The sequence below is a fragment of the Arachis ipaensis genome, chromosome B3 (genome assembly GCF_059453495.1).
Source record: "Arachis ipaensis isolate K30076 ecotype BB chromosome B3, ASM5945349v1, whole genome shotgun sequence".
NCBI classification, from domain to species: Eukaryota; Viridiplantae; Streptophyta; class Magnoliopsida; order Fabales; family Fabaceae; genus Arachis; species Arachis ipaensis.
Genome location: NC_142438.1, coordinates 141379261 through 141400974, shown reverse-complemented (window position 1 = coordinate 141400974; position 21714 = coordinate 141379261). Strand labels below are relative to the sequence as shown.

At 34.3% G+C, this 21714-nt stretch overlaps 2 protein-coding genes across 2 annotated transcripts; both read left to right on the top strand.

Moving 5' to 3' along the window:
• On the top strand, positions 1–1979 carry LOC107631759 (putative GPI-anchored protein At4g28100). The gene is made up of 2 exons (XM_016335305.3): positions 1–932; positions 1406–1979. The coding sequence occupies exons 1-2, from the start codon at positions 372–374 to the stop codon at positions 1760–1762; spliced, it is 918 nt and encodes a 305-aa protein (XP_016190791.1). The 5' UTR covers positions 1–371; the 3' UTR covers positions 1763–1979.
• Positions 1980–12300: 10321 nt separating this feature from the next.
• Positions 12301–13041, top strand: LOC148572638 (uncharacterized). Its single transcript, XM_088507668.1, has one exon. The coding sequence runs from the start codon at positions 12301–12303 to the stop codon at positions 13039–13041; it is 741 nt and encodes a 246-aa protein (XP_088363794.1).
• The last annotated feature ends 8673 nt before the right edge of the window (positions 13042–21714 follow it).

The window sequence follows — 21714 nt, the reverse complement described above, 5'->3', positions numbered from 1 at the left end:
GTTGCATGACAATTGACAAGACCAATTTATTAGGCCTTCGTGTTTGGGTAGATAAATCTGTGTCAAAGTTCATGAGGAATTCTTATCAGCGTAGACTAAACTCATAAACCTGGGTCCATCCATCATATTAGGTGAGTAAAGATAGAAGAATAACTTTGTAGTGTAGTGTAGTGCAGTGTAGTATTGTCAAATAATTGATATAATTGTCTTCACACACTGTCCACTCATTAAAAATTCCACAGATGTGATGAGATAGGAGTTAATAAACACAGCAAGGAATAAGAGAGGGGTAATTAATAATCAAAGCAAGAAAATGAGGTAGCAATATCATAGTGCCAAACTCTGATAAACCCCAGCATCTCTTCAATAGTATGAAGAAGAGACTTGCCCTTGTGTTGTTGCTGTGCGCTGTGGTTCCATGCTATGTGATAAGCGATGCATCAACAGCAACAATACCCGCATTCCCTGAAGAGGAAAACGTTGAGGGGTGCTCTCTGAGTTTCTCCGACGAGCACTACCAAGGGATCAAGAATGCCTGTGGATCCAGCCTGGACCGCAGCAGGTGCTGCCCCGTGTTGGCTGCCTGGCTTTACTCTGCCTACTCCTCAACGGCACTGAAGCATGCTGCTGCTGATGCTGATGCTGATGCTGCTTCATCATATTCATATGATATGCCCTTGTTGCCGGATGACTCGGAAACGTGCGTTGCTGGTTTAGGTAAGGCCCTCAAAGGCAGGGGAATCCAGCTGATGCAACCCAACGACACCTGCGATGTTGTCTACTGCTACTGCGGGATCAGGCTGCACCCCTTCACCTGCCCTCATCAAAGTTTTCACACCCTCCAAAATTTGAACTTGGAGAACCGTTGTCTCACTCCAACTGCTTTCCCGCCTCTTTCTTCATGCTCCAACTGCTTGCATACCCTCTACTCTGTAAGTGTTCTTTTTCTTAGCCTGTCCACTTGCAATTACTCTCAATTATTCAACTATTTCCTGACACAATTCACATTTCCAACTACTACTTGCACAGACCTTGTCGCATGTGCGGTGATGCCCTTGCACTTAATTTTCATTTCATGTTCAAAACATAAATATCTATCTATTCTTCAGAATCTTATTGTTGTTTTTTTTATTAATATGCATGTTGCATTTGATTCTTGTTGTTGCTAACAAATAAAAATAAAATAAAATAATCATAGCATAATTTGACACTGCAAAAATGTCAAGCCTCCATTTAGTTTTCTGAAAGAAAACAAAGAAAGCCGAATCTTTTTTTATAACAGTAGTGCATGCAATTTTGATTATTTGTGCAAGTGAGTGAATGTTACACCAACCAATGCGTAAGCGCAATTTACTAATTTTAATGTTTGGTAGTCTAATATGAAGTATTAATTGTTTCTACACAGCTTAAAAAGAAGGCTTCTTCAAATTCAAGCAAAGCATCAGAGAACAGGACCACCAAGATCCACAACAAAGATTGTGAGCTCATGGGGTTGACATGGCTTCTGGCCAGGAACACGACAGCATACATTCACACAGTTTCCGCGGTTCTTCGGGCTTTGATGCTCAGTGCTGACGGATCGGACCCTCAATCCTGCACTCTGAACAGCGAAGGAAAGCCTCTCGCCGTCGATTCTTCCGAGATGTCTGATACTTCCTCATCAGCCATCCTGCAAGCCCCAACCCTCCTTTCTTTGTTACTTGTTTATTTGATAACGCTACTTGGTATGCAGCATGTCATTGTCATTTTATTATACACCTAATTCAAAAACAAATAAAATATATATCTCCAACATGGCAACTTTGTAAATTTGAATGTCTGTTTTTGGTTGATGCATGTGTTTGATACAAAAATCATGGGGTGGGACATGTATTGCCATGTGGTAATAGTGACCAATGCCCGGATTTGGAGGGACAAAATTTGGATGTAGCGTCACTTGTTGCGCTGGCATTATTTTAAATATTGTGTTTCCTTCTTCATGGCCAATTTTTATTCTATTCATCACTTGTGGAAGGGTTAAGTTAAAGAATGCAACATCATCATCATCATCACTATTACACACCTAAAGCTTCATAATTCATATACAATAAATTAATGCTTGTTTTATCAAAAAACGCACTGTTGGGCTAACCATGGGACACTACATCCACCTCAAAACCTTAAAAGAGTAAATTAATGGATCTCTCATCTTATAAATTTCTCACTCTTCCTTTGCTTTTTTTGATATGAGACTAACTTCAACACTCTTCGTACTTGTGACATTAACACGCACCTCCTCTCTGAATTACCTCTTCTCAAGCTTCTCCCTTTGCCATTGATCTTTATCAGCATGACTTGTTCCATCATCTCTTCCAAATTTCAAGTCCTTACCATTTTAATAGAGATCCAGGATTCAAAACAAGATTTAGCATCTCCCGGCCAATGAAAATTCAAAACAAGATTTGTCGAAGGTTAAGTTGTGCATACACCGAAAAGGAATTAGTTGCCCCATCACAAACTTCAACATGCCTCATCCAAAAAGAAAGGCCTTCTTCGCCATGAAAGTTGAAAATGATACCCTTCCCATTAGCAATGGGGATAAGTTTGGGTTTCGTTGCTTATATAACACTTATTGCAGTTGTAAAACAATTCTACGTTGTTATAATGATATTTAATCAAGTTTAATTATACGTTCATCTGATAACATTCGACCCTTTAAACTACTTTTTACGTGGTAGAAATAAAATGTAGTTATTTTTAAAGACAGTAAATAATTAAATTTACATGTAAAATTTTTTTATAACTACCGTAAATCGTCTCAATTTTCTTAAGAAAAAATATAGACAAATAATTTTTAATCAGTTAATTTTAAATAACTAAAGTTAATAATTATTAATTTGTATTTTTTTAAAAATTAAATTTAAAAAATTATTAATTAATAATAATTAATTAATATAAAATACAATTCAAAAATATTTGTTAATTACTTCCTACGAAAAGATTCTTGTGGTAATGATTCAGTACTGAACACGCTGGGATGAGACGAGGAGTTTGAGATGTTGTGGTCCATTACCATGCCTTGGCCCTAGGCCTAGTAACAAGTCTTGAAGAAACTAACTTCCTGTTTTCGGTTATATGATTGGGCAGAGATCGCCAAGTGGGTTGGTTCTATTAAAACATAAGGGAGGGCCGAATCTTATCTGGGGGAGAGTCCATCTCCACATCTTATCATGGAGTATCATGAATTGAATATTGTTCTGTAAATCAATTTGGGTTAATAGTTTGGTCTAATAATTCTATTAGTTAATGATAAATTTTTAAATAAAAATTTAATAATTTATAGTGAATTAGTTCTTGATATATTGACTTAAAAATATTAGCAAATAAATAATAGTAGTTTTCAAATTAACTTGAGTTGACAATCTAATCATTTGCTTAACTATAATTCAAATTCTTAACAGATTAATCTTTTAATATCACATTGAGATATATCCTGAAATATCAAATAATAGTAGCTTTGAAAGTGCATGTTCGTAGTTTTGGTTCTCCATTAACATATTACAATGTTAAGAAGATAATAATATAACATCAATAATTCTTTTTTTGTATTTAACATTTACAATTTTATAGAGTTTTGTTATACATCTAAATATTTTTATCAATCAATTTAATTCAAACTTAACAAAAAATCACTAACACAGTAAATTACGCATTTTTTCTTTTTTATGTTCTTTTTTTTCTTTTCACGTATTTTTTCGCTTTGTCGTTCTTCCATTACTTAGCAATTTTTTTATATTTCTTTTCCTCTTTCTCTTTTTAATGTTATTATAGTATTTTTTTCTTCTCTTTTTTTTTGTTTTTGTCTTTTTAAGACGGTGAAAATAAGAAAAATTATAAAAAAATAAAATAAAAAAGAGAATATGAAGAAGAAAAAGAAGATGATAACGATGATAAAGAAGAAAAAAGAGGAAAGTTTTGAATTGTGTTTGATTTATCAGAAAAATAGTATCGAAAAATTTAAAGCTTGACATAAAAATTTTCTGAATTTGACATCGAAATTTTTAAATGGTAACACAGAAAATTTCTTAACTAATTAGAAGTTATCAGAAACAAAAATAGCATCGAAATTTCTTAAAAATAACATTAATTTTTTTTAGCCGTGACACCGAAATTTCTCCCAACATATCTTCTTTTTCTATTTTTTTCTTCATACTTTATCCTTTTTTTTCTCAACAAGTTCTTTTTCTTCTTTTTCATATTTTGTTATTAATACAAAAAAATTTTTATATCTTATGCTTTACTTAAAAAATAGAGAATTTTATCTAAAAAAATTTGTTTTAAGGTTAACTTGTATATTCCTAAGTCTTAAATAACAAACTATCTTGTAATGTGGCGTTGATTTCAATTCAAATTCTGTATTTATTGTAGTAAAATTTTTGTATTTTATATAAAAAATTTAGGTGTCATTTTTATTTTATTTTTGTATGTTGGATAAAAAATTTTGGTGTCATTCATCATTATCATCATCTTTAATTTTTGTATTTTTTTTTCTTTCATAAAATTTTTAAAAATATACAAACAAATAAACAAACAAAAATAAATAAAATCAAGAAAAAATGTATAAGAAGAAGAAAAAAATGATCATGGTGGTAATGATGATGATAATGATGGAAGAGAAAGAAGAGAAAAAGAATAAAAAATCAAATGAAAAAAAAAACAAAAAACAAAAAAAAATATACGTACGTCGTATCATAATTTAGTTGGATTTAATTACATAAAAATTTTGATTATCTAAAATTAATAAATTACTAAATTTTATATATGTAACATCTACAATTATACATTTATTATATTTAATATTAAGCATTTGTTCTAGTGGTAATTGTAGAAAATTTAACCTACTTTTTTATTAGTCATGAACACATATATATACAACTTTTGATATGAAATTATATCAAATATTTCCTATTAAAATGAACGTAACGAAAAACAAAGAAAACTTCTTTTTCCAAGTCAAATAGTTTCCATCCTTTTTACCCAAAAGGATGTCCGACAAACACACATTTTCGACTACGGCTGGCAAATTTGTTCCGTTGCCTATTCTGATTTTGAACATAATACAAAGAGCCAAAAACCCGTAAGTGCTCATAACTTGAAATTGTTAAATGAAAAATCTCATACGGAGTCTTGCCCTTCAGTACTGAGGATGGCGTACTATTAATTAAATAGCCAGCAGTTAAGACACATTCTCCCTAAAACTGAATAGGAAGATTGCCTTGAAACCGTAATAATCTAGCAACATTGAGAATATGTCGAAGTTTGCACTTCACTCGTCTATTTGTTGCGGTGTATTAATACATGACGATTGGTGAACAATGCCTTATTGTAGGAAGTATTGTTTTAAACACACGAATTTCGTTCCATTATCACCATTTTAACATATTTGTTATATTGGTGTTCAATCAAAGTGAAAATTTTTTTCAATGTGATTGATACCTCAACCTTTTTTTTCAACAAATATATCCAAATCGCTCGTGAACAATCGTCCACAATAGTTAAGAAATATGAAGCACCACACGAGGAGGGAGTTCTATAGGGTCCTACAAGTCACAATGGATTAAATAAAAAATATTGGAAACACTTAAAAAAAACTTATCTCTTGTTTGCTTAGATTTTTTACAAATTTCACAAATCTCATTAGTTGTATATTTTTCACTTACATTACGGAGTATTTGCATAATTTGAAATGATGGATGCCCTAATCTCTTATGCCAAAGTGCTAGTTGATTCTCTATTCTGGTATGACAAGCTTGAATCATGTGTGCCCCCACGATACCAATAAAGCCCATCCTTTTGCTCACCCGCTCCAATCAGCATTCTCGAAGTGCGGTCCTGTATGACACAAAATTTATTAGTGAATTGTACTAGACAGTGTTCTTCATCTGTTAATTGAGAAACTGAGAGTAAGTTGTATTTTAATTGAGGTATATAGAGAACATTTTTCAATTCAAGTCCTCCTTCAAGTATCACTGCTCCTTGCTTGCGCGTTATCACCTGCTCTCCATCCGGTAAACCTACTGGACACCCGCGTATAGTTTTTTTTTTCACATAAATTTTTTAGGATTCTAGTCATGTGATTGGAAGCTCCACTATCAATGATCCATAAATAAAAAATTCTCTTACCTGTCATTTTCTTGGAGTCATTTGGTTTTTGCTTGTTTATCATATCTACCAATACTTGCCATTGTTCATTGGTCAATCCTAACATCTCACGTCTCGTGTCTTCTATGTTGGTAGCATGCCTACCACTTCCATCAGTGTGTGCCACATGTGCACGCGCTGGAATTCCTCGAGTACGCATGCCTTGTCGTTCGTAACCTTTGCCACCGTATCTTACTTCATTCCTTGGTCGATTGCCCCACCATTTTGGATATCTTACAATCTGAAAGCATCCTTTAACATCATGCCCACTTTTGACACCGTCAGAGCATATTGTTGATTTTTGTCTAGGATCTCCTCGTCCCTTCGTCCTATTTATTGCCTGCATTGCGAGTCCTACAACCAACCCTCTCTCTTCTGATGCCTTAGGCATCATCTTTACTCTCTCCTCTTGGACTAGCATTGCGTACACACGATTTAGCAATGGCAAAGGATCGGTTGCAGAATATTTGACCGCACTATTCCGTAACATGCGTCATCTAGGCCCATCAAAAATTGGTGGACCATCTCTTCTTCCCTTCGCTTCTCAAGTTGAGATCAAATCCCCTACTTACATCCACCACACGTGCATTTGGGAATTTGCTCTCACTGTGCTAATTCATCCACAGTACTTTCAATTTCCCATAATATGCCGTCATGGTCATTCCTTCCTGCTTACATCTCGTCAAATCTGACTTCAGTTATTGTATTCGTGGTCCGTTCACAGCGAAAAACCGCTCTTTGATATCTTTCCACAGTGTCCGTGCGTTCTCTACATACGCAACGGTCGACCTTAGACTTGGTTCAATCGTGTTCAAGATCCATGATATAATCATGGATTGGACTATCCACCAATCCTCAAGATTAGATGCAACTTGTTCTGGTTCCGTGAGAGTTCCATCGATGAATCCCCATTTTTTTGAGGCCGAAGTGATATTTTCACAACTCTAGCCCATTCCTCATGATTTTCTCCACGCAACTGCACTTGCATGATTACATTTCCTGGGTTGTCACTCGCATTGAGGTCATATGGCGAGTAAGTTTTTTTAGTTCCTTTTTCTAAGTTTCTGGTACATTTACAGAGTTCTTTTCTGATTCTGCTGCCATGGTTATGCAGCTAGGTTCCTTTTGTGTTTGTCGATACTAGAGTATGCTCTGATACCATATAGAAAATTCAACCTACTTTTTCTATTAGTCATGAACACATATATATACAACTTTTGATATGAAACTATATCAAATATTTCTTATCTTAAAAAGTATAATTTACAATCCTAATAAATTAGAGTGGATAATTTTCTATCCTAGTAAAGATATACATGAGAGTATTTATATTTAAATTATAGAAATATTATTAATATAATATTTCTATGTATATCTAAATTATCCATTAATAATAATCAACGAATACAAACAAAAACAAAATTATGATTACCTTTGACTCCAAACATTTTCGATTGCTAAAATATGCTTTAACATTATTCATAACAACTCTTTTTTATTTATAATACTCTAAAATCGTGTAAAATAAAATAAAGTGATTAATTATAAATGAAAATAGGTGTCAAAAAAAATATTAAAAAAAAAGCTACTAATATAAACATGCAGCTTGATGATTTGATACATAAAAAATATTAATATGGCTTTTTTTTTCTTTTAGATTATGAATTAGTTTGATAAATTTTTTATTTTTTAAAAATAATTTATCAAATATATTTTAGAAGATAGTCTTTTAAAAATGGTACTATATATGTTTTGGTAAGTCAAATAAAAATGACTCAAGCAATAACAATTATATTTGATAAAATAATTTTTAAGATTTAAAAATACTATTGGATATAACTATAAGAATAAATTAAAAATTTATTAATGTATGAAATTATATAAGACTTTTTTAATTTTGATAAGTATAAATTAATTTTAAATTTTTTTATTTTAAATACTTTTAAAAGCACTCATATCATTTAAAAACTATAAACGTAATTACGTAAAAAAATTTTATTTACTAAACACAAAATGAAGAGCTTACATATTTAAAAAATACATATTTTTCTTCAAAAAATTTTAACATACTTAATTAATTATCTTATTATTATAGAATAGAATTTAACTTTAACTTTAAATATGAATCATGGTTTAACTATTCTAGTAATAAATTAATAGTTTTAATAAATATAAAAAAGAGTTCATTTTATGACTATTTCTTTAAAAAGCAGTAATTATTCTTCCAAGGGAATATAGAAAATGAATAGTTAATATAGCCTATTCACCGCGGTAGGAAATTGAAGAAATATAAGCAATGGTTTCTTGTTAACATGTTTAGGGTTTAGGCAATAAAAAAATAAATAAAAAGAAGAATTTTCTAATTAAGGTTTATAATATGTTTGGAAAATTATCTTTCATAAAAGTAAAAGTAAAAGTAAAAGTAAAAGTAAAATTACATTTAAAATGAACAAAGAAAATATATGGTTCCATAGTATAGCCCATTGTTGATTTAATCAATTTTGTTTTGGGAGAAGGGTTCAGCAATATCAATACTTTTGTTCCGTAGTCCCCCTGTTCAATCTCGAGTTTTAACTTTTAACACTTTCCTTGGCCACATTAGCAGGTTCAATGTTGTCATACTGGACGGCTTCTTGCGTTACTAGTTACTATGCTTGTCTTTTCAGTTAACATGTGTTTTTAGACACAATATAAACTAAAGCATTGAAAATATTACATATATCATCTAAAATAAAAAATGTTACGCTATTTATTTTTATTGGTATTTTTATGTAAATTAAATTGAAATTTTTCGAATTACAAATTTTAATAATAAATCAAATGAGGTCATATCGATTTACTAAGTTATATGGTAAAACAATTCAAATAGTTTCGATTTATGATTGATGAGACTTTTAATAAATCGAATTAGTACCGTTCAATTTACTCTATGATATCATTAATTAAGTAAATCGATTGAGAATGCTTCAATTTACATGGACGTGATACGTAAACTGTTAATAAATCGATACTATACAATTCGATTTATTATGTTTTTATTAAGATATATAAATAGATGCAAATTAATTTGATTTACTATGGTGTAAATATATAAGAGTCTAATAATATATTTAATAATACCCATAATGAATACAATAAAAAATATATTTAATAATAAATTAAAAAATAACAATTATAAATATTTTCTATAAATTATTAAATTTTTTTATTATAAATTATAAATAATTATTTATAATTATGTTGATCTTTTAGCATCTTTAAAAAAATACTAAGAATTAATATTTTTTCATCAATATTAGTTAATATTTTGAGTTAATAACTTATCTTTTATTATTAAAATTTATAATTTAAAATTTATAATTTATAATTTAGTTTTTAATATTTAAAATTAGTAAAATATTTGCTAAAAATATTATATTTTATTGGTCAGTTAGTTAACATATTGAATTCATTGACCACGATAATATTCAGATCTTTAATATTTAAAATTTAAGTGTATTAAAAAATTAAATTTTTTATATTTTAATAAAAAAATTTTATTTTTAATATTCATATATGCTCTAAAAATACATATTAGACAAACTCATATTAATATATAAGGGTATTTATTTTTCCAGTTTTTAATTATTGAGTAAAATAATATTTTAGTCCTAAAATTTAGATTAAATTTTAATTTTGTCTTTAATGTTTGATATTTTATTTTTATTTTTATTTCATTTTATTTTATTTCACTACATGAAATTACCGGAATACCGATCGATTTAGCGATCGATTTCGGTGGTCACTAAAATCATGGTCGCTAATAAAAAAATAGTGACCAACTTCGGTCGCGATCGATTTGTTAACAAGGCCACCAAACCTTCATCAAAGAGTATCGGTCATTAAACAAATAGGTCGCTAAATTGTGACCAAATTTTACGTCGCTAAATCGGTTTCTGAGTAAATCGGTCGCTAAATAGCAACCCACTTTTCAGTCGCTAAATCGGTCACTAATTTGCTACTAGTGTTTTGGTCTCTAATTCGTGACCGTTATTTCGATCGCTAAATCGGTCGCTAATTTGTAACCAACATTTCAGTCTCTAATTTGGTCGCTAAGTGTAAACCTATATTTTAGCAACCAAGCATTTTAGTCTATCATAATTGTTTAATTATAATTTTTTTACTAAATTTATATTTATGCCATCAAATATTGAAAAATTATCAACAAAAAACCTACACTTTAACACATAAAAGTAAATAACACTTAAACAATAACCAAAATAACATAACACACTTAAACAATAACTAAAATAACTCATCAATTCAATATTATAGACAACAATAATAAGTATGCAACACTCTCATATTACTAATTACATCATTTAAAGTCTATTAACTAACTAGCATCACAACTACTAATCACTCTTCAGACATACGTTCACCATCTTCATCCTCTCTTATATTTGTTTCTCCACCTTCTAGTTGAGGAATCGAAATTTTAAAATTAAGCTTTTTCATCATTTCTTGAAGCATATGGTTAATGAGTTCAAGTCTTCTTTCTGTCTTTTTGATACGAGCCCATTAACAGCTGCTACTCCCGGCCCAATACAGCAAACTGAAAGTGATGAAATAGTAATTGGGCCAGATAAACCAGTAGCTGAGCAGAGGGACAAACAGGTGAAGAAACAGCCAGCGTGGATGAAGGATTATGAACTTTAAAATAAGCGCGCAGTAGAGTAATAAAATTAGAGGTAGTATTGAGTTAGTTACGTAACAACTTAGAGTGAGAAAAGGATAAAAAGGAAGGCAAAGAATAGAGGAGTGGTAAGAAATTATGAATTGTTATCATTGAGGAGTGTGTCCCTCACTCGAAAGGGGAAATTATTGTTCATTCCATTCAGATTACATACACATTGATATTTGATTTTTACTTCATTCTGAACTGCATGATTTCCTTGATCATTTTGTGGTTGATATACTGCTGCTTGAACTTAAATTGCTGAACAGGACTAACAATTGGTGCTTTCATTGAGAGATACCCAAGATGACGGAAGGAACTCGATTATCCCGACTAGAAGAATTAACACTCTCCAATAAGCATGAGGTAGCGACGCTGAGCCGTGGTTTGGTGGAGGCGAACGAACAGATAGCAGGGACGCAACAGCAACTTATAGCGATGGATTCATCACTGCGTGCTATTGAAAAGCTGCTCCGTGAGGGTATGAAACTGAAGGCAGCTAGTGGCGATCCCAGCTTTGCTAGAGATGATGTGGTGGAAGGCTCGGGATCTGTTAATTTGGATGGAGAACCACAATGGCCCCGGAAATTGAAGGTGGCCGACCTTCCTATGTTCGAAGGAGATGGAGTAGAGGATTGGGTTTTCCGGGCAAGGCAATACTTGGAGACCTTCAACATTCCAATTGAACAAAGGATTCGGGTACTATCCTTCCATCTGGTGGGTGCCGCCTATGCATGGTATCGCTGGGGAGTCAACAACAATATTGCGTACACCTGGGACTCATTCCTTGAGGCGCTGAATGCTCGCTTTGGCAAGAACGTGTTCTATGATCCAAGAACAGCCCTCAAGGAATTGAAGCAAGGTGGGTCGGTGGAAGAGTATCAGTGTCAATTCGAAGAACTGAGCAACCGTGTGACAGGGCTGAGTGAAGAGTGGATTGTGGCTCTGTTTACCGCTGGGCTCCAAGAGCACCTGAAGTGCGAGCTACTGCTGGCCCGACCCAATTCCTATATCCAAGCTGTCTCTCTTGCCAAACTGTATGAGCAGAAACATGCAGTAACATTGGGCCTCACAAAAAACAATAGCAGCAAATAAAATTCCTCATTTGGGCCACCGAATCGGTTTGCACCCAACCGAACTCTACACCCGGTTTCCTAACTTCAGAAACCCATCACTCACACCGTCACCTCTTCAAACCTTTCGTTCCCCCCCGCCCCACCCCTTCAACCAATTCTTCTCCCACCGCACCACAAACCCCACCGGTCAAGAGACTCACCAGCGCCGATATACGTGCACGCCGGAAAAAAGGACTTTGTTATTATTGTGACGACAAGTACAGCCCCGGTCACCGCTGCAAATCATCATTGCAACTCCTAGTGGGGGAAGAGGAATTATGGGAACTGATGCAAGAGCCTCATACGACAGTGGTAGAGCCAGAATCTGATTCCGACGACGCTGGGGAAAGGGATGAACAACCACCTAAGATTAGTTTGAATGCCCTCGCAGGGGAATTTCACCCGGAAACGCTCAGAGTCCGTGGTACCCACTCTAACCGACAATTGATGATCCTCATTGATGGTGGAAGTACTCATAACTTTGTAAAAGGGTCTGTAGCCAAGAAGTTGAATTTGTCGCTCAGTCCAACTCTTGCTCTACAAGTGATGGTGGGTAACGATGATTCTATCCATTGCGGAGCAATGTGCAAGAACTTGGCACTAACAGTTCAAGGGTATAATTTTGCGGTTGATACTTATGTACTGGACTTAAAGGGTGCTGATGTTGTCTTGGGGGTGCACTGGATGATGCGGTTAGGGACAATTAGGATTAACTACATGGAATTATTCATGAAGTTTAAAATCATGGGTAAATGGGTAGTGTTCCAAGGTGAGCGGCTACTGAAGGATGCTAATCTTCATTTCAGAGAGCTTAAGAAGCTTAATGCGAGCAACGCTATTGTCTCCATGTTCCATTTAGAGGTTACCAATACTGATTCCACACCACAAGCTGCCTTGGAAGATGAAAGTGTTCAAGGGGTTCTTACTGAATTCTCAGAAGTCTTTGAGGAGCCCATCAAATTGCCGCCGCAACGCGAAGTCGATCACCATATTCATCTAATTCCTGGCTCTGCACCGGTGAGTATATGACCGTACCGTTATCCCCACTTCCAGAAAGAAGAAATGGAGAGGCTTGTGGAAGAAATGCTGAGTACAGGGATTATTCGCAATAGCCAAAGCGCTTTCTCTAGTCCAGTACTGCTAGTCAGGAAGAAGGATGGAGGGTGGCGTTTCTGTATCGATTACCGAGCTCTCAACTCCATTACAGTAAAAGATAAGTTTCCTATCCCTACTATTGATGAAATCTTAGATGAACTGCACGGTGCCATCTATTTCTCTAAGATTGACCTGCGCAGTGGCTACCACCAGATTCGCATGAAGGAGGAGGACATTGATAAAACTGCCTTTCGAACGCACATTGGCCATTACGAGTTTGTGGTAATGCCATTTGGACTTACGAATGCACCTTCCACCTTTCAGGAAACCATGAATCATATTTTTCAGCCATTCTTGAGGCGTTTCGTTGCAGTATTTTTTGATGACATATTGGTATATAGCAGGAGTAAGGAGGAACATCTAGAGCACTTGTCCCTCACTTTACAAGTGCTGCGTGAGAACCAGCTCTTTGCTAAACAATCCAAATGTTCCTTTGCCCAACAACAAGTAGAATATTTGGGCCATGTGATCACAGGGGAAGGAGTGAAAGTGGATCCAGCGAAAATTGAGGCTATTCTTGCTTGGCCAGAACCCACGAATCTGAAACAATTGCACGGATTCCTGGGGTTGACAGGGTATTATCGGAAGTTTGTGGCAAGGTATGCCCAGTTAGATTTCCCACTGACGGAGCTGTTGAAAAAGAATGCCTTCCAGTGGACAGTTGCTGCAGATCAAGCATTCCATCAGTTGAAAAACATTATGACGCACACTCCCGTACTCGCACTCCCTGATTTTTCCAAAGAATTTGTGGTAGAAACGGATGCGTCAGGCACCGGCATAGGGGCAGTTCTATCACAAGGAGGCCATCCTATAGCGTATTTCAGTAAGAAAATGGGGTTACGCATGGCACAGGCTTCGGCTTATGTGCGAGAGCTATATGCTGTGACACAGGCAGTAGCGAAATGGCGGCATTATCTTTTAGGCCGCAAGTTCACTATTAAAACAGATCATCAAGGTCTTCGGGAGCTTATGACGCAGGTAATCCTCACCCCCGAACAGCAACACTACCTCTCCAAATTACTGGGTTACGATTTTGACATCGAATATAGACCTGGAAAATTTAACAATGCAGCAGACGCGCTATCAAGGCAGCAAGAAGAAATGGATAGAGTCCAATTCCAAGCCTTCACTACTATTCAAGCCTCAATCATTCCAGCCCTCTTGAAGGCCAACCAAGAAGTGGAAGAACTGTTAATCCTAAAGGAGCAATTGCACACGGGTGACATCTCCTCGGACTATACCTTCCGAGATGGTCTTCTTTTATATCGTGGTAAGATTTGGGTTCCCCAAATTGATAACCTCAGAGACCTTCTTCTACACCAATTTCATACAACGGTGACAGCCGGGCATGGGGGAATATTAAAGACATATAAGGGGTTAGGTGAGCTCTTCTTTTGGCCGGGAATGCGGCAAGATGTGATTCAATTTGTGAATCATTGCCCGGATTGTCAATGTACTAAATATATCACTGCAAAGCCGCAAGGGTTGTTACAGCCACTCCCAGTGCCGATGAGACCATGGGAACACATTAGCATGGATTTCATCACCCGGTTACCTCCTTCTGCTGGGTTTACAGCGTTACTGGTTGTGGTTGATAGGTTCAGCAAAATAGCTCGCATAGCTCCCTTAAAGACCGGATTCACAGCCAAGATGGTGGCCCAGAAATTTATAAATGTGGTGGTACGACTTCATGGGTTTCCTGCGACGATTGTATCCGATCGTGACCCACTATTTTTTAGCCGATTTTGGAAGCAATTACTTCAGAACTGTGGAACCAAACTTCTATTTAGCACGGCTTACCACCCACAAACGGATGGTCAGACTGAGGTAGTTAATCGCACTATTGAGCAGTATTTACGTGTGTTCTCTCACTCTTACCCTTCTAAGTGGTCTGCTTACCTTGCCTGGGCTGAATACTGTTACAACACATCTTTTCATTCCACCATTGGGATGTCACCCCATGAGGCTTTGTATGGTTTTGCTACTCGTCCCATTCCAGGTTACATAAACCACACTGCAACTGTTCAGGATGTTGAGGACATGTTGCGTGCGAGAGAAATTCTCGATATGGAACTTCATTATCACTTGAAGGTTGCCCAGGATCGCATGAAACGCCAAGCTGATAAACATAGGCGCGAGAAGAGTTTCAATGTCGGTGATTGGGTCCTCCTCAAGCTCCAACCATATCGCCAAGGTTCAGTAATTAACCGTGGAAATTTGAAGCTTGGAAAGCGGTTCTATGGACCTTTCAAGGTGCTACAAAAAGTAGGTGTGGTTGCTTACAAACTGGAACTTCCTGCTGGTAGCGCAATTCATCCTGTTTTTCATGTATCTTTGTTGAAGGAGTACAAGGGCGAGGTCTCTAGTGATACGAGCATCCATCAGCTACCCCCATCATTACCGTTTGAACCTGTGCCTGCTGCCATTATTGATAGTCGTGTCTCCCAATCAGACGAAAATGTTAGAGAAGTGCAAGTGCTTGTAGAATGGGAAGGTACCTCGAGAGAGGAAGCTACTTGGGTGAATTGGGTCGAACTTACCAAAATGTTTCCTAATGAAGAACTTGAGGACAAGGTCATTGTCATGGGGGGAGTAATTGATACGAGCCCATTAACAGCTGCTACTCCCGGCCCAATACAGCAAACTGAAAGTGATGAGATAGTAATTGGGCCAGATAAACCAGCAGCTGAGCAGAGGGACAAACGGGTGAAGAAACAGCCAGCGTGGATGAAGGATTATGAACTTTAAAATAAGGGCGCAGTAGAGTAATAAAATTAGAGGTAGTATTGAGTTAGTTACGTAACAACTTAGAGAGAGAAAAGGATAAAAAGGAAGGCAAAGAATAGAGGAGTGGTAAGAAATTATGAATTGTTATCATTGAGGAGTGTGTCCCTCACTCGAAAGGGGAAATTATTATTCATTCCATTCAGATTACATACACATTGATATTTGATTTTTACTTCATTCTGAACTGCATGATTTCCTTGATCATTTTGTGGTTGATATACTGCTGCTTGAACTTAAATTGCTGAACAGGACTAACACTTTTCCAACCTAGTTTTCAAGTCAACGTTCTCTTCTTGCATTTTCTTCATTATTTCTTCATGTTCTTACTTTTGCAACCAATCAGATGACCGAGAACTGAAACCATGATAACTAGGTCTTTTGTCAATTGCAGTGAATTCTATTCCAAGTCTATAAATTCTCCCCTTTTTAACTCTGGCTATTTCACATCACACATTCATCTCATTTGGTGCATTACTTCCTTCTTCAGATACTTTTTGCGTAACCTGTTCTATAGCATTTTTAAAATCATCCTGCCATGCATGCAGAAAATTAAAATATATGTTAACTGCTTCTTTAAAAACTAAAATAAAAGCATGTTAAATAATAATTAGAAAGTTCAAAGACTCAATGAACTTGACAAACTATTATCAATGATCCAATCCAAAACTTTTTACACTAAAAATCCCAAGTCAAGTCCAAACTACTCTCTAAAAATATTATCAATGGTCCCTAAAAGAAAGTAAATTTGGTTGAAAGTCCTTACAGTTGGACACCCTGGTCCTTGGTCAGATAATAATCATTGTTTTATCTAATACATAGGTTACATGTTGTCTAAATTTACTAAAGATCACTGATATATAACTAGTCAAAAGAGTAATAAACCCAAAAATATTTTTAACCTTATTTAATTTTATATCAGCAGAAACAAAGGAACCATTTCACATTAGCATAATATTATTCTTAATTATTGCATCTTACTTGGTTTCATATATCTTTAGCTTGGGTCATTACCAACTAACATTGTAGCATATATGTATATATAGACGGCTTCAACGGTAACGCTTACTAAGAAATATGAACGTGTTCATAACTGCTTTGTAATAATTTCTGTGTACAATCACAATGAACATATATAATAATAAACTTTGTCAAAATTTATAAGAACAGGTGTCAAATGAGAACATTTCGTAATGGAGAAATAGTGTAGGAACACAAAAAGTAACTTGGATTATTCTCTAGCTATAGTATATATGAACAAGATGGATTTTGATTAATATAGACTCACTTTAACATACTTTAATTTTTTATCTATCCATATCTCATTCTTGTATTTGTGGGTCTTTATAAACAATTTTAATTGTATTGAAATCCTCTTTAATAATTTTTTTATCAAACATATAAATTAAAAAACTTATGAGTATCAACTATCAGTTAAAGTGTATAAAATTATTATAAAAGATCTAAATTTTTTTATAATATCACCATATTAATTTTGTGTTAGGTAACGAAAATTGAGCCAATAATATGAAGAGCAGTTTCAAATTCGCTACTTGCCTTGCGCACTCTTTCGTAAAAATCTAGCATCAGTATTTCAATAAGCACAGAGAGCATCCCACACAACCTCTCCTATCTATTGAGGTTTGACACGACTTGCACGAGTTTTTTCCAACAAATTTTTTAGTAAAATCGCATCGCTTCTCAAAATTTTTTCGAGCCCAATGAAGATCTGGAGGAAAAAACTAATATTTGCTCTGGATAATCAACACAAGTAAGAATAGTTATAAATTGATATATATTAAAATTTTTAAACTTAGAACTAATTCTTAGTCTACCAAAGATTAAATGTTTTTCTAAAACCTACTTCAAACGTTTTTCACCAAAATTTTATAGTAGCATCTGGTATTCTTTTTCTACGAAGGTCACGGCTGAGAGTAATGCCCTTTAATAATGTCTGAAATTGCATGAGTCACGGTAGGTGAAGGTAAACTTAAAATAATAAAGCCCGGTTCTAACAGTAAAAACAAAATAAATTTATCCTAAATCCAAAAAATTTGTTAAGGAAATAAATATATCCCCACAAAACATAAAACAAAATTTGTTAATGACAACAGATCAAGCACCAAATGAGTGAAATCTTCTTATAATGGACATCAATAAATTAAAACCAAACTTCTTTTATAAGATGTAGTGAACAATTACAAGTAGTTTGTGATTCATAAATTAATATATTTCCGGTATGATAACTTATGCAATTACAAGTAGTTAAGACTCTCGAATGAGATTAATTAAAACTTCTTATAGTGCTCAACATTATCCAGTATGAAATCTCCTGCAATCTCTCTTGTGATCCCCAAATTATCAAGTAGTATTTCTAACTCCCTATTTTCCATGTGATAATTTTACTGTGCCAGCCAACATGTAAATAATTGAACAAAAGGCATGGTGGAATAATCAAGGTCTAAATCACCAAGAAAAAAAACCAAACTGAAAGGAATTAGAAGAAAAAAAAAACGAAACTACATATCAAGCTGATTACAGAACGAAAATTCCCATAAATTCACCAACACCAAAATAAAATAACCGAGCTAAAGAAATTAGAAAAAAGCAATTACCTTTACAAAATTAAAACAGTAAAAGGGAAGAAGCTTCGAGAAGGTTCCACGATCCGTGCCCGGAAACCTAATCGAAAGACCTTTATGACGGTATTAGAGAAAGAGAGAGAGAGAGGTTCATATAATAGGACAAGGTGTGTGTGGAGCACTTGATTTCTTTCTCTTGAAAGGCTTGTAGTATCAGATCAGAGCAAAGAAATAAAAAACAAAGAACAAAAAAACACTTGAAAACAGATCTGATTTGAGAAAAAGAACGTTTTTATTTACCTCTTTGAAACAGGTCTGATTTTCTTCTTCCTTCATGAGCTGGCCTCAATGCAAACGACAAAAAGCGATAATTAGAGAAAGAATTCAAAAAGTCAGAGTGTGTGTGTGTGAACCTGGCCGGAGCAGGTGGAGAAGGCGGTAGGGGTGTCCGCGTATCGGATTGGATCGGATATGGCCGAAAATTCAATCCAATCCGCACAATTTTCATCGGATCGGATCGGATATGATATCCGCGCTTTTTAGTGCAAGATCCGATCCGATCCGCAAATGTGCGGATCGGATATCGGATATATCCGCATAATTAAACATTCTCTTTTTAATCATATTTCTATGTAAAAAATTCAATAAAAATATTTCTTTTATACTTTTAAACTTATTTATTCCTAAAATATTTTTAATCAAACTCTTTCTAAATAACAAAAATAAAATAATACAATATATGAATAATAAGTACTAACTAAAACATACAAACAAGTAAATATAATACCAAACATATATATTTATTTATTTTTAATTATTATTGTGCGGATCTGCGGATCCGCGGATCGGATACGCAGATGTAGAGCAGATATCCGCGATCTGATCCGCAAAGGGTGCGGATCAGATCGGATCCGCAAAGGGTGTGGATCGGATTGGATCCGATCCGATCAATTTGCGGATCGGATCGTATCCACAATTTTTGGATCGGATGCGGATATTTACCGCGGATCTGCGGATACGATCCGATCCATGAACACCCCTAGGAGGCGACGATTTTCGTGGGAGGAAGAAGACAACGAGGAGACCTCAAGAGATGGCGCCGCAACCGGAGAAGACGTCGTCGATGGGACTTCAAGAGACGGTGGCGAGAAGCGTGCAGAAGACGGCGGCGAAAAAGACGACAACACGAGTAGAAGATTGGAGGAGATGAGAATGGTGTGGCTGGCTTAGGATTAGGTTGGGTAATTTAGATAATATCATTTTTTTAACTTAGCAACCGCTTTTGTGACTGATTAATTTATAAAATTGGTTGCTAATTTAAAAATTGGCGACCGATTTAGTGACCATAATTTTAGCGACTGAATTAGTAACCAACCACGCTATTCTATTTACCTGAAAATCGGTCGCTAAATTCCGATTTTGTGACCAAGAGTCTCAAGGACATTCTTTCTTTTGTTTTGGTTGCTAATTCGGTCGCTAAATTAAAAAATAGCGACTGATCTTAGCGACCGTTTATATTCTAGTTGTATAAAACTAGTCAGTCGCTAATTCGGTGGCTATTAGTGACCGATTATGTTGGTCACTAAAATCAGTCGCTAAATTAACAATTAGCAACCAATTTAGCGACTGAATTAGCGACCAAACAATTGTTCACCCTATTTCACTATTAGTTGCAAAATCGGTCGCTAAAATAAAAATAGCGACCGCTTTTGTCACCAACGGTTCTAAAGACATTATTTCTGTTTTGGTTGCTAAACCGGTCGCTACATAAAAAATAGCGACCCATTTTAGTGACCGATTTTTATTTTGGTTATATTTAAAATTTATCGGTTGCTAATTTGATTGCTATTAGCGACCGAATTTATTAGTCGCTAAAATCAGTCGCTGAATGTAATTTAGCGACCAATATTGATTTGGTCCTAAAAATTCTGTATCGGTCGCTAAATTGTTCGCAATAGAAACTAATTTTTTTGGTCGCTATTCCAGTACCTTTTTGTAGTGTTTCTCTGACTAAAATTAATTTTATTTTCTTAAAAAAATTCTTTATTATTATTTTTTTATATAGGAGTAAAAATTGTAATTATATAGTCATAGACAAAATTAATAGAAAAATAAAATAAAAAAATAACTTTTTTGGTAAGAAAAAGATTAATTTCAACTATAAAATAAAATAAAATATTTAGAATAAAAATATAACATTTTAAACATTAAAGATAAAATTAGAATTTAACCAAAATAATATTAAAGGTTAAAATAATTCTTCGTCCATAATTTATTTTCTTAAAAAAAAATACATATATTACAATGTTTTTTCCTTTTTTCTAATTAGCATTCTACGTTTTGTTGTTGTTCGGTAAATTTCTTTGAGATATAACTCATCCTGATGAAGTTGAATTTATTTCTTTAATTGATGAGATATTTTTCGGTAACAAAAGAACACAAAACCGAGGTAAGCAAAAGACACTTCGACATTTCATGTAGCAAAAGAAAAATATAATTTTGTGAAATATAATTTATAGAAAAAAAATTCTCTTCACCCCCTTAAAACTTCCTTGTTTTTATAAATTTATTACTAGATTATTTATCCAAATCTTTAGTTATCAAATTATATATAAATATATAATAATTATTTTTAAATATTAATTTTAATAAATAAATAATATTTTTGTAAATCATTATAATGAGGATAAGAGGCTCACTATTTTTTCAAATGATAATATACATGTCCATTACTTTAGGATTATTTATGGTTATGACCTAATTATAATGCTAAGGCTATAACATTTAAATCAGATTGGAAAGATGAGAGAGAGAGAGTGTGAGGGAGGGAAACATTGAGTGGGGTAGAACTAGGGACTTACAGATAAAGGATTTTAGGATTTGAAATCGAGAAGAGTATCAACGATTGGAAAACGATTTTTTCTCTGTTTTTGGCAAGATTTTTCGAAGAAGGAATTATTTCATTTATTCCATTGGATGGGGCGAATCAATGATATCTATCTAGCCCGAAAGCTGAAGGATGGAAAAGTATACCTATTTGCGTTTGTACGATATACGATGAAAGGAGGGGCGATACAGGCTATAGCAAAAATGAATAATATTATTTTGGGTAAAGTATACTTTTTGTCCCTGAAGTTTATTAAAAGTTTCAAAATTACCCCTAAGTTTCAATTTGTTTTAA